The 14,678-nt window shown below is 37.7% G+C and overlaps 1 protein-coding gene across 1 annotated transcript in view; it reads left to right on the top strand.

Annotated features, from left to right (window-relative positions):
- LOC145520799 (uncharacterized) overlaps positions 1 to 12,998 on the top strand; it is a 260,433-nt gene extending 247,435 nt beyond the window's left edge. Inside the window, exons 4-5 of the mRNA XM_081528231.1 lie at positions 5,025 to 5,111; positions 12,969 to 12,998. Coding sequence (XP_081384357.1) covers positions 5,025 to 5,111; positions 12,969 to 12,979 — 98 coding nt within the window. The 3' untranslated portion in view covers positions 12,980 to 12,998. The remainder of the gene's footprint in view (positions 1 to 5,024; positions 5,112 to 12,968) is intronic.
- The last annotated feature ends 1,680 nt before the right edge of the window (positions 12,999 to 14,678 follow it).

Genomic DNA, 14,678 nt, shown 5'->3' with positions numbered 1-14,678 from the left:
AAACCATAGCCTCGACTAGACGGACCTTTGTTGGCAAAGTAATGTGTCTGCTTTTTAATATGCTGTCTAGGTTGGTCATAACTTTCCTTCCAAGGAGCAAGCGTCTTTTAATTTCATTGCTGCAGTCACCATCTGCAGTGATTTTGGAGCCCAGAAAAATCAAGTCAGCCACTGTTTCCACTGTTTCCCCATCTATTTGCCATGAAGTGATGCGACGGGATGCCATGATCTTAGTTTTTGAATGTTGAGCTTCTTAGTGCTTAGCTGTATGAATTTATGCCACTTAACCTCCTTGGGACTCAATTTCCTCGTATCCAAAATGATGAAATGAGATATGGGGATCTCTGAAATCCCTGAACTCTAATGTTATCTGAGTGCATTGGTTCAAATTTCTGCTATTTCATTAAAGCTGAGTCTTCTAATTTCTTGTGTCATTTTAGTGATTTCTTAGACACTTCAGAGATAAAAGTTCTATGTTACTTTCTAAAGATAATAATTGACACTATAACTTGCTATTTGCATAGCATTCTGGACCTACATAGAACCCAGTGTAATTCCATTAATAACAGTTCACTCTATTACAAAGATAAATATTGGCTGAAAAATTATTTCAATCTAAGATTCCTATCAGCCAGTGCTTTATCTACAATACTGCACTGCCCTGCTTTCATAAAAGGTAACCAAGAACTACCTGAATATTCTTTGTTCTTGCAAATACTGCTTTTAAAATTGGTTAATTTGAAAAATATTATTTTTCTCATTTGAGGCAAAAGATTAAGCTACAGTGCAACTTAAAAAATAAAATATTTTTGAGTTTACTGATTTATATTTAGTTTTCTAGCATGTAATCACAAAATTCCTTCTAAAAATGTCCAGAGTTCCATTACGTATGGATGCAATTTACTGCTATGCATAGGCAAAGTCACAATGATACATATTTTGCCACTTTCTAAATAAGCTGCATTGCTGAATTGATATAACCATAATAAGAAAGTTCCTTTGGCTACATGTGGTTTTCATAATACAGTACCTAAAATAAATAGGCAGATCATAACTAGCAAGAATATTTGCCATGTATATAGAAAATCATGTTTGTTTTTAAATATTAGTGTTCAGCATTAAATACTCATATGGGTCTATAAACCATGACAGACCAACAGTCAGGAAAATATTACCTAGATCCCATTTATTTAAAAGTGTCAGTAAGAACATACAATTGTGATGTATTACAAAATCTCCAGTGTATGGTAAAGCATCAAAACGTCTTTTTTTTTAGCATTTCTATCCTCTCCAGCAGTCACATAACATGAATTCTTTTAGGCAAATGCAATACATTTGAGAGTTCGCCATTGTAGAAATTACTTACAAAAATCTCCTCTGTTAAATCTAATATAGGTCTTATGTGACTTAAATTCAACTGGGACACCTGGAAATCTAACCAGTTTTTTTTTTTTTAATATTTGTTTTTCAATTTACTTTTCTAAAGCATAAAGGGACATTAAATTCTAATGGGATGGTAAAAATCTTTTTAAAACATTTTTATTCCCTTGAACATTTTTGTGAGAGTTACATTCAAATGTGAAATGAAAAAAATATTATATTATATTGGCTGCAGATGATGACTGCAGCCATGAAATTAAAAGATGCTTGCTTCTTGGAAGGAAAGCTATGACAAACCTAGACAGCATATTAAAAAGCAGAGACATCACTTTGCCAAGAAATGTTTGTATTGTCAAATCTATTGTTTTACCAGTAGTCATGTACAGATGTGATAGTTGGAACTTTATAAAGAAGGCTGAGCACTGAAGAGTTGATGCATTTGAATTGTGGTGATGGAGAAGATTCTTGAGAGTCCCTTGGACAGCAAGGAGATGAAACCAGTCAATCCTGAAGGAAACTGACCCTAGGTATACACTGGAAGCACTAATGTTGAAGCTGAAGCTCCAATACTTCGGCCACCTGATGCAAAGAGCTGACTCATTGCAATAGACCCTGATGCTGAGAAAAATTGAAGACAAAAGGAGAAGGGGATGGCAGAGGATAAGATGATTAGATACCATCACTGACTCAATAGACATGAATTTGAGCAACTTCTGGGAGATAGTGAAGGACAGAGGAGCCTGGCGTGCTGCAGTGCATGGGGACACAGAGTCAGACACGACTTACTGACTGAACAGCAACAAGTACATTGACTAATTTATTTATGATGTTAAATTAGTATCTGTTTGCAATAAAAATCCAGTCATAGGATTCAAAATAATTAATTCAGGCAGTTACTCTCATTCATTCATTAATCCATTCATTCATTTACTGAATCGTTTAACATGTATTTTTGATCATCAACTATGTGATAGATATTATCACAAGCAATAGGAAGTCAGAAGTGAACAAAAGTCAAAATCCTTATTCCTGTGTAATTTAAAATCTAGTAGACGAAGAGAGAAAATGAGAGTATCATGAAGTGATAAATTTTTCAATAAAAATAGAACAGGGTTAAAGCAGAGAGAGTGACGGAGTGGGAATGTCATTTTTCATAGGAACACAAAAGAAGGCTTTTCCAGTAAGATGATATTTATAAAGAACCCTCAATAAAGTGAGGAGGCGAGCTATGACAAACCTGTGAGTAACATCTACAAAATACTGCTATTAACTAATAGAAACAATAAGAATGTAATTTTGTGTCATAATCAGAGAATCAAATTTTGTTACATGAATGAATGAATGAATGACTAGAATTTCAGAGATGAAAGGACCCATCAGAGATCATCTGCAAACTCTTCATCAACAGTGGTCACTGAAACTTTTCTTTCTTTCTTTCTTTTTAAACATATGTAGGAAACAGAAATTCACATTGTAAGATAGCCAGTTCAGTTTTTCAACAACTTTGTTAACTAGAAAGATACTCTTTATATTAAACTAAAATTTACCTCTCTAAAGGTGGAATATGTGTCTATGGTTTGGATTCATACAAATATAATTCTGGTGACCTGGCTAAAAATGTTCACCTTTAGGCTCGAGAGATTCCTAAATCCGACACTGCATACTAACTGCTGTAGTGAGTGTGAGTATTCATGGACTCCTTGGCAAGTAGCATGGGTTATATGAGCAGTATGCTGTTTGCCAAGTAAAGCTGTGTTTCTGATTTGCCTCTGGTTCATATTCCTATTCATCCTCCATCGGTCAATCCCAACTGTCCTCATTATGTGTCAAACAGGTCTTGATGCCAATGACATCAGGGCGCAAATGTTGGTAGTTCAATCCAGATCATGACAGTACACTTAAAAATAACATTTTTTACCTTGTTTTGTCCTACCCTCTTGATCCCAATTCTGAAAGCTCTAATGCCCTTTTGCTCATTCATAAACATAATATCTTTTTCATTCACCTTACAACAGCCAAGCAGATGTTTTACAATGATGAGCCCTGGTTTGGCTTTTAAAATCAATGTCATTAGGCTTCATTTTTATCTCATCAATAAGCAAGGAGCTGATGTGTACAGTAAATTTTTCTAGAACACTAATGCTTTGTTCCCAAAATATTATTAAAAGTGTTAAATTTTTAATAAATATCATTTTAAATATAGCTCATAAACAAGGCCCTTTCTTCTTAGGGTATAACTATTTCCTTGCAAAGTAACTATTGGGGACACTTTTGGAGCTACTCAAGACTTCCCTGGTGGCTCAGGTGGTAAAGCGTCTGCCTACAATGCAGAGACCTGGGTTCAATCCCTGGGTTGGGAAGATCTCCTGGAGAAGGAAATGGCAATCCACTCCAGTATTCTTGCCTGGAAAATTCCATGGACAGAGGAACGTGGTAGGGTACAGTCCATGGGGTCAAAAAGAGTCGGACATGACTGAGCAACTTCACTTTGGAGCTACTCTACCTATGAAATTCTATACTATTTTATCTTGTTGTGCTCTCTTTTCTGTTATGAGTTGCCTGGGAAGATAGTGAACCCATCCCTGGAAGCATTTTACAATGTTTAGTAGAATCACAATTGAAACACAAGCATCAGGTAGAAGATACCAATGACATTTAGTATCACTCATCACTCTAAGATAATGACAGACTCCACTGTCAATACATCAATGCTTTTTTTGGAGAGGAGGAAGTAAAAGTTTCCGGATTTTACATGAGCTTTGTAATAACCCTTTGGCCTCTCAAATAACTATTTATTTTTCAGCCTATTTTGTTTCTGTGTCACTAAATTTGTTTCATTAGTTTAATATTATCTCTGTAACTAGAACCATATCTGAACTACTGGGAAACTGACTACAGGGCTCTCAGAGCTTCACTCTACTTGGCCAGGGCATTTTCATTATCATAATGTTTTCCTTCATGTTAGGCACATTTAATAAGAGATCCATTGATTTCACTGGCAAATAAATAATCATTCATGTTATTGATTTTGTGGCTCACGTGTTCAAACCATTAAATTTGGGAAAATGAATGACATTGATAGCTGTCAATCCAAGAACATGGAGGTTTTGATCAATATCATGGAGGTTTTTGATCAATATCAGCATGGGGGTTTTGATATTTTAGTCTTAGCTAAAATATCAGCTAATGCATCTTAAAATAATTACCTATGCTGGCACACCTTCAGGTAGAAACTCTTAGAAACTAATTTGAAAGAAAAATGAGTAAGGGATCTTTTTGCATAAACACAAATTGCTCTGTATGTTGCCATCTCAGTGAAATGTAGCAATTTACAGCTTTGTTTTTAAGAAAGATCACAGAAAGCAATGAGCAAGAAACTGCTTCCAAAAATGGTCAGTAAGCATTGTTCCCACTTTGATTTTCTATGGATAATGAGCAACATAACTTTTAATCATAGATTTTCTAGTCAGTCATATCGACAAGCGTATCCTCTTTTTGTTCAGTTCTGCAAAACAGAATATAAGCTGTTCTATATACTAACAAGGGAGGAAAAGCAATGTGAACAAGATCAAAATATGAAAAGAAAGAGATTTATACAAACTCTGGAATAAATGTGATGAATTCACGGTATAAATCTCTTATAGGAGGACCTGTAAGCAGAAGCAGGATAATGTGGGAAAACAAAAAGAATCGTCTATGCCATGTATGCTTTAAAGTATGCCGAGAAAGAGGTAGGTAAAAATATTCACCTATTCAGTAAACCTCTAACCTCCTTGAGATTAGAATTATCTTTGCCAAGTGATGAAGACTTTCAATAACGTCTCTCCATAGCAATAGGATCATGCAACACAGAAGTCAGTTTATCCCTAGTGAACCACAGGAAGACAGTTAATGACACTGTGTCCCAATGCCAATGCTTTGACAATTATTTAAACTAAAGTCTGCTAAAATGTTTTATCTCTCTGAAGACAAGCAAAAATAAGGCCCATCTGAGAGTGACCAAATAACGCCCATCAAAGTTTAAGAGTCTTCTCTTCTAGATTATATGGGAATGCATAAAGAAAAGTTACTGTGAACAACTTACCAAAGATTGCACTTATTTACAGCTGCAAGATAGCTGTTGTATTGAACCTCAAGAAGAACCTTAAGATGGGAGCATGACAGTTTGAGAGCATAAACTAAGTGACACTATCTCTGCTTACAGCAAATTGGTTTAGAGATGGCATGACAGGAATGAAAAAGTTGGCTTAAAACTCAACATTCAGAAAACTAAGATCATGGCATCTGGTCCCATCACTTTATGGCAAATAGATGGGAAACAGTGGAAACAGTTAGAGACTATTTTGGGGGGGCTCCAAAATCACTGCAGATAGTGACTACAGCCATGAAATTAAAAGATACTTGCTTCTTAGAAGAAAAGCTGTGACCAACCTAGACAGCATATTAAAAAGCAGAGACTTTTTAATTTGTTGGCAAAGATTACTTTGCCAACAAAGGTCCATCTAGTCAAAGCTATGGTTTTTCCAGTAGTCATGTAAGGATGTGAGAATTGGACTATAAAGAGAGCTGAGCACCGAAGAAATGATGCTTTTGAACTGTAGTGTTGGAGAAGACTTAAGAGTTCCTTGGACTGCAAGGAGATTCAATCAGTTAATCGTAAAGGAAATCAGTCCTGAATATTCATTGGAAGAACCAATGCTGAAGCTGAAACTGCAATACTTTGGTCACCTGATGCGTAGAACTGACTCATTGAAAGAGACCCTGATTTGGGGAAAGATTGACGGCTCGGCGCAGAAGCGAGGCGGCTGCGACGGCTCGGCGCAGAAGCGTGGCCAAGAGGAGTTAGGCTGGGCCGGGGGCCGGGGGCCGGGAGCCGGGGGCGGCAACCGAGAGGGGCTAGGCCGGGCCGGGGCGGCAGCCGAGAGGGGCTAGGCCGGGCCGGGGGCGGCAGCCGAGAGGGGCTAGGCCGGGCTGGGGGCTGGGGCCGGTGGCGGCGGTGGCGGTGGCAAGAGGAATTACCCAAGGCCCAAGGTAAGAGAAACCCAAGTAAGACGGTAAGTGTTGCGAGAGGGCATCAGAGGGCAGACACACTAAAATTAAAACTACAGAAAACTAGCTAATCTGATCACACGGACCACAGCCTTGTCTATCTCAATGAAACTAAGCCATGCCGTGTGGGGCCACCCAAGACGGATGGGTCATGGTGGAGAGGTCTGACAGATTGTGGTCCACTGGAGAAGGGCATGGCAAACCACTTCAGTATTCTTGCCTTGAGAACCCCATGAACAGTATGAAAAGGCAAAAGGATAGGACACTGAAAGATGAACCCCCCAGGTCAGTAGGTGCCCAATATGCTAATGGAGATCAGTGGAGAAATAACTCCAGAAAGAATGATGGGATGGAGCCAAAGCAAAAACGGTACCCAACTGTGGATGTGACTGGTGATAGATGCAAAGTCCGATGCTGTAAAGAGCAATATTGCATAGGAACCTGGAATGTTAGGTCCATGAATCAAGGCAAACTGGAAGTGGTCAAACAGGAGATGGCAAGAGTGAACGTTGACATTCTAGGAATCAGTGAACTAAGATGGACTGGAATGGGTGAATTTAACTCGGATGACCATTATATCTACTACTGTGGGCAAGAATCCCTTAGAAGAAATGGAGTAGCCATCATGGTCAACAAAAGAGTCCGAAATGCAGTACTTGGATGCAATCTCAAAAACGACAGAATGATCTCTGTTCATATCCAAGGCAAACCATTCAATATCACGGTAATTCAAGTCTATGCCCCGACCAGTAACGCCGAAGAAGCTGAAGTTGAACGGTTCTATGAAGACCTACAAGACCTTCTAGAACTAACACCCACAAAAGATGTCCTTTTCATTATAGGGGACTGGAATGCAAAAGTAGGAAGTCAAGAAACACCTGGAGTAACAGGCAAGTTTGGCCTTGGAGTACAGAATGAAGCAGGGCAAAGGTAATAGAGTTTTGCCATGAGAACGCAATGGTAATAGCAGACACCCTATTCCAACAACACAAGAGAAGACTCTACACGTGGACATCACCAGATGGTCAACACTGAAATCAGATTGATTATATTCTTTGCAGCCAAAGATGGAGAAGCTCTATACAGTCAGCAAAAACAAGACCCGGAGCAGACTGTGGCTCAGATCATGAACTGCTTATTGCCAAATTCAGACTTAAATTGAAGAAAGTAGGGAAAACCACTAGACCATTCAGGTATGACCTAGATCAAATACCTTATGAGTATACAGTGGAAGTGACAAATAGATTTAAGGGACGAGACCTGATAGACAGAGTGCCTGATGAACTATGGACAGAGGTTCGTGATATTGTACAAGAGACAGGGATCAAGAAAATCCCCATGGAAAAGAAATGCAAAAAAGCAAAATGGCTGTCTGAGGAGGCCTTACAGATAGCTGGGAAGAGAAGAGAAGCGAAAAGCAAAGGAGAAAAGGAAAGATATTCTCATCTGAATGCAGAGTTCCAAAGAATAGCAAGGAGAGATAAGAAAGCCTTCCTCAGCGATCAGTGCAAACAAATAGAGGAAAACAACAGATTGGGAAAGACTAGAGACCTCTTCAAGAAAATTAGAGATACCAAAGGAACATTTCATGCAAAGATAGGCTCGATAAAGGACAGAAATGGTATGGACCTAACAGAAGCAGAAGATATTAAGAAGAGGTGGCAAGAATACACAGAAGAACTATACAAAAAAGATCTTCACGACCCAGATAATCACGATGGTGTGATCACTCACCTAGAGCCAGATATCCTGGAATGGGAAGTCGAGTGGGCCTTAGAAAGCATCACTACGAACAAAGCTAGTGGAGGTGATGGAATTCCAGTTGAGCTATTTCAAATCCTCAAAGGTGATGCTGTGAAAGTGCTGCACTCAATATGCCAGCAAATTTGGAAAACTCAGCAGTGGCCACGGGACTGGAAGAGGTCAGTCTTCGTTCCAATCCCAAAGAAAGGCAATGCCAAAGAATGCTCAAACTACCGCACAATTGCACTCATCTCACATGCTAGTAAAGTAATGCTCAAAATTCTCCAAGCCAGACTTCAGCAATACGTGAACCGTGAACTTCCAGATGTTCAAGCTGGTTTTAGAAAAGGCAGAGGAACCAAAGATCAAATTGCCAATATCCGCTGGATCATCGAAAAAGCAAGAGAGTTCCAGAAAAACATCTATTTCTGCTTTATTGACTATGCCAAGGCCTTTGACTGTGTGGATCACAATAAACTGTGGAAAATTCTGAAAGAGATGGGAATACCAGGCCATCTGACCTGTCTCTTGAGAAATCTGTATGCAGGTCAGGAAGCAACAGTTCGAACTGGACATGGAACAACAGACTGGTTCCAAATAGAAAAAGGAGTACGTCAAGGCTGTATATTGTCACCCTGCTTATTTAACTTATATGCAGAGTACATCATGAGAAACGCTGGGCTGGAAGAAACACAAGCTGGAATCAAGATTGCCAGGAGAAATATCAATAACCTCAGATATGCGGATGACACCACCCTTATGGCAGAAAGTGAAGAAGAACTAAAGAGCCTCTTGTTGAAGGTGAAGGAGGAGAGTGAAAAAGTTGGCTTAAAGCTCAACGTTCAGAAAACTAAGATCATGGTATCTGGTCCCATCACTCCATGGAAAATAGATGGGGAAACAGTGGAAACAGTGTCAGACTTTACTTTTTTGGGCTCCAGAATCACTGCTGATGGTGACTGCAGCCATGAAATTAAAAGACACTTACTCCTTGGAAGGAAGGTTATGGCCAACCTAGATAGCATATTTAAAAGCAGAGACATTACTTTGCCAACAAAAGTCCGTCTAGTCAAGGCTATGGTTTTTCCAGTGGTCATGTATGGATGTGAGAGTTGGACGGTGAAGAAAGCTGAGCGCCGAAGAATTGATGCTTTTGAACTGTGGTGTTGGAGAAGACTCTTGAGAGTCCCTTGGACTGCAAGGAGATCCAATCAATCCATCCTAAAAGAGATCAATCCTGGGTGTTCATTGGAAGGTCTGATGTTGAAGCTGAAGCTCCAATACTTTGGGCACCTCATGCGAAGGGTTGACTCATTGGAAAAGACCCTAATGCTGGGTAGGATTGGGGGCGGGAGGAGAAGGGGATGACAGAGGATGAGATGGTTGGATGGCATCACCCACTCGATGAACATGGGTTTGGGTAGACTCCAGGAGTTGGTGATGGACAGAGAGGCCTGGCGTGCTGCAATTCATGGGGTCTCAGAGAGTCGGACACGACTGAGCGACTGAACTGAACTGAACTGACAGTGGGAAGAGAAGGGGATTACAGAGGATGAGATGATTGGATGGCATCAATGACTAGATGGGCATGAGTTTGAGTAGGCTCCAGGAGTTGGTGATGGACAGGGAGGCCTGGTGTGCTACAGTTCATAGGGTCATAAAGAGTCAGACATGGCGGAGCAACTGAACTGAAGTGAACTGACAGGAAAGAACAGAAAGACTTGCAAAAAAAAAAAAAAAACTTTCCAGATATTTTCTTCTTTTCATGAATCTTGTATTGCTTTCTCTTCTTAACTCTATTGTTATTCTAGATCCATTGTTGTAGTCATGTGAGTGTAAAACCTGGTCTAAAACAAAAGATTCTCTTGACTTTTAGTTATGGCATTCTTGGTGTGTATACCTTCAGTGTAAGAGAGCATGAAAGGAGAGAAACACAGGAAGATGAGATACAAGAGCACAGTCAATAATGAATACAATTAATACATTGTAATATCACTGATGGCATTAACCTCTTCTAAACCTTCCTTGGAACTACCTAATTTTGTTATGGAGAAATAATTCATTGAAAACAGTAACTCTTACCAGTAGATATAGAGTTAAAAGCTGCAGAAAGGCAGAATAACCTGTAGTTACCCTGTACCAGCTCTGAAGTCCCACAGCTTCAAGCTGAATACTGGATGCATTGTTATATATGTGTATAGAGAAGTGATATAAATTCTCTGAGGCTCACCTTCCCCATTTGTAAAGTGGAGATAATAATCACGTTTTGCAAAGATGAAGTGAGATAAGAGATGTCAAGCATTCATAAAGTGCTTGCACTTCTTAGATTCTTGATCAGTGATAGCTGCCAGGAGGTATAGTAGTACTGATGGTGCTAACAGTAGTTGAAGGAGAAGGAGGAGGAAAACCTGGGAGTCTTTTCTTGCAGGTTATAGTGAAAGAGCTTTGGTGTTACATTTTTTAAGATTCAGAATTAAAGGTGAAATAACTCATGTAAAGCATATAAATTTGAGGACTGTCAAATCACCCTAATCCAGGGAAAGAACAGCCACGTAAAGCCAACCAGAAATCCAGGAAAGCCAGAGCAGTCAATGCCTTCCACCATAGGCAAACCAACTCACCAGGGGCCAGAACCCTGCTCCTTTGTCATCACTATATCGTGAATGATAGGAACAAGGACTATAACATTGTTGACAGACTGGACCCAAAGCACTCAAAATGCGTTTCAATTAAAGATGGTATTTAATTGGAGAATCGTTGCTTTACAATGGTGTGTTGGTTTCTGCCTCACAACAATGCAAATACGTCATAACTATATATACATATCCCCTCTCTATTGAGCCTCCCTCTCACAACCTCCATCCCACCCCTCTAGATATCACAAAGTGCCAGTCTACGCTCCCTGTGTTATACAGCAGCTTCCCAACAGCTATCTGTTTTATACATGGTAGTGTGTATATGTCATTGATGCTTTCTCAATCGGTCCCACTTGCTCCTTCCCCTGCTGTGTCCACAAGTTCATTCTCCATGCCTGTGTCTCTATTCCTTCCTTGCAGATAGGTTCATCAGTACCATATTTTCTAGATTCCGTATATATGTGTTAATGTATGATATTTATTTTTCTTAAATATGGTAAGTTAATACTGTATATTGGTTATTCAACATTTTTTTTTTAATGCTAGACTGTTTCTGTATAACCCAAAGGTTGATTTTCAAATACCACTGAGCTCTTTTCAGTAAGCATAAAAATATTGATTTAGTTGGCTTTCCATAGTGTTTTTTTTTTTTTTTTTTGCAGAGCTCACATTCTTATTTTATTTTTTTTCCTTTAACAAACTTGCATATCATTTTTTGTGACCTTTGCCTCATTAAGTGTATCATGAGTTGTTTTTTTTTTCCCACATCTGCTATGAATCACAAATACACTTACCAGCAAAATCTGCTTAGCTTTAACTTTAAGTATCTGTCTCATAACAATGAATAGAGATAGTATTGTTGTTAACTGAGTTAGATGCTTCCACACTAAATCAAAACTTACCTGCTTCCTCTTTAAAGAAATATACATGACATCCATTATTTGAAGAAAACACCTTGGTAATGCAGAAAGGTGAGATAAAATTGCACTTGTTGGCTTAGATACTTATTTAGGAAACACGGGAATAGTCTCATAGATGAGCATTTTTATGCTTTGTATTGTTGCATAAAAGACAGACTTAGAAATCAAGGTAATAGGAGAAAAACAGAAAAGAGGAGAGATTTTCAACTGTCACTGAAAATTAAATCCTCCGTCTTGAAAGTTATGTATTTATCTCTATTTAAAATTTTGAAGGTGAATATGCTGAATATTTGTATGTCCATGGTACCTTACATATCAACAGGAATTGCCTCATTTGAATTAACAAAAAATATAAAAAATAGCAACTAAATTAATATATTAAAGAATGAATCACTACCAGGACAAAATGCTAGTGAAGCTATGAAGGAACTTTCATTCATTGCCTGTAGGAATGAAAAGTGGCATAGACACTTTGAAAGATGGACAATTTCTTGGAGAAATAAGCATACTCTTACTATACAATCTAGCAACTGCATTCCTTGGCATTTTCTCAAAAGATTTGGAAATGTATATTTATATAAAAACATCCAGCTTTATTAATAACAGGAGTTTTATTAATAATTGCAAAAACCAAGATGTCCTTCAGATAGTGAATGGATAAACTGTGGTACCTTCAGATAATGCAGTATTATTCAGTGATAAGAAGATATGAGCTATCAAGCCTAGAAAAGACAAGGAAGAACTATAAATGTGTATTTCTGACTAAAAGAAGTCAGTCCAAGATGGCCACATACTGAATGATTCCACCAGCATGACACTTTGGAGAGGCAAAACTACTGAGACAATTGAAAAGATCATTGGTTGTCAGATATTAAGGACAAGGAAGCTCTCTATTTTTCTGTGAACCTAAAACTGCTCTAAAAAATGAAATTCATTTAAAAAATATTCTATGAAGTTTAATCAACTGCTATTGATTTTAACATATTTATATGTCAGTCAGGATGCATCATTTGTAGTGTTCAAATAACAAAAATAAGAAATTGTTTAGGAAGTAGAACGTGAAAACACTGGTTTTTGGGTCTGAACAAAAAATATTTCAATTATATGATAACATTAACTCATATAAATCTCTCTTTTTTTTTTTAGCTTACAGAAGTAATCTCATTTACTTTACCTTAATTCATGAACACCATCCATGAAGCTGATGGATAGCATTTTTGTTTTTTTTTTCTTATTCCAGGAAATGAATAAGAGGCTGAGTGATTTGCCCAAAGCTGCAAAAATAGTAAGTAGTGAAATTTTTTGTAACCTACAGTATGTTCATCATTCCTTTGCCTACAAGATAGCAGACAGAAGATATGATCTAAAAGTAAAAGATTGCTATTATTCTCAAGACACTGTTGATCCTATAAGAAAGGATTTGTGTAAAAATATCCATTATTTTTAAAACCTTCCACTTATTTACTAGAGAGGATAATTACCAAATCTAATCTGTAATGCAAAACTGTTATTTTGCAGTTCTTGGTAAGAAAAAAATAATTAATCATGTTATAAAATCAAGTTTTATTTTAATTTTAAAGCATTATAATAGGAGCAAAGCGATCGCTCAAAGAGAATTAACAGTGAGCTAAGAACTTACAATTCACAGTCTGACTCATTATTTCACAGTCTGGCATTCATCATATGCCTCAGTTTCTACTCTAAAATGACAAAGTTGAGACTAAATGATCTCAAGCTTAAAAATTCTCTGATTCTGTGCACATATGGCACTATATTTTAAAGCACATATGCCTCCTGTAAAGTGAAATAAAGTGAATAAGCACACATAAATTGCATGATGATTAAATTTACTGAGAGCCAAAAGTCATAGCATATTAGCCTTACATATGAAAAACTCTCCTAATGAATCAAACTTGAAGGATCTGTCAGTGTGTCGTTGTATAACAGAGAACAAGAACTGTGAAATTGCTGATTTTATCCTAGTGATTCTTATTCTATGGGTCACACACAGAAAAAAGAAGGGGTCAGTAAGTTTCTCATTAATACATATCAGCTTTGGAAAGAAAATAAAATGTCTTTTGACACTGCAACGAACCATAGTGATCTTAATGAATATTACTGCTAAAGAATTCATGCAAATTAGCATTTCTTCATATGCCTTAGCTTGAAAGAAATTAAATTTGGTCTAAATGAGTTAAAGCATTGGACCTAAGAGACATCTGATCATTTCTACCTCCCAATTATTTTACTTTTGCTCAGGTTTTCTTGGAAACAGTTATTTGCTTTGAAACAATGCTATTGTGGTTGGATATTTCTATACTGTATTTATGCAGCTCAAGAAGTTGTAGACTGTAGATTCCAGGTTCAATGTCCATTATGAAACACTATATGTTCATAGGGATAATTTCAGAATCAGATTTATCCTGAAGGCAGATAATCCAAACCATCACTACTAAGTGTTGCAGTTCTTTTCAATATGATGAGCAGTGTTTAAGTGAACCTAGAAGTCAGTGGAAAACAAAAAGCTTATGGGAGTTTTTAAAAGATAATACACTACAAAGCAATTTTTGTTTAAGTGTTGATAACCTGGTTAAAATTAAGGCAAAAAGTGAAATCATATACTTCATGTGGGTATGTTGTAAAACATACGCTCGTCATATGTTGTCACATCATGTGCACAATAGGATACTCACTTAACAAACATCAGTGTTCATTATGATGGTGAACATTTGGTTACACTGGACAGAGATTGCCAACTAAATGAGTAAACATATGCAAAAGAAGCTAATGTAAACCACTGTTTCTCAGTCTTGGTGGCATTGACATTTTGGACCAGGTAATTCGTTTTTAGGAGTTAACCTGTGCAATGTGGAATGTTCAGTAGGACCTCTGATCCTTATCCATTAGATGACAGTAGCACCGTCATGCCCAAGTTGTAGAAACCAAAAAT

This window comes from Giraffa tippelskirchi, chromosome 9 (genome assembly GCF_054371585.1).
Source record: "Giraffa tippelskirchi isolate mGirTip1 chromosome 9, T2T-mGirTip1v1.2.pri, whole genome shotgun sequence".
In the NCBI taxonomy this organism is placed as follows: Eukaryota; Metazoa; Chordata; class Mammalia; order Artiodactyla; family Giraffidae; genus Giraffa; species Giraffa tippelskirchi.
Note: the sequence above shows the minus strand (reverse complement) of the source record. Positions and strands in the feature narration are given on the sequence as shown.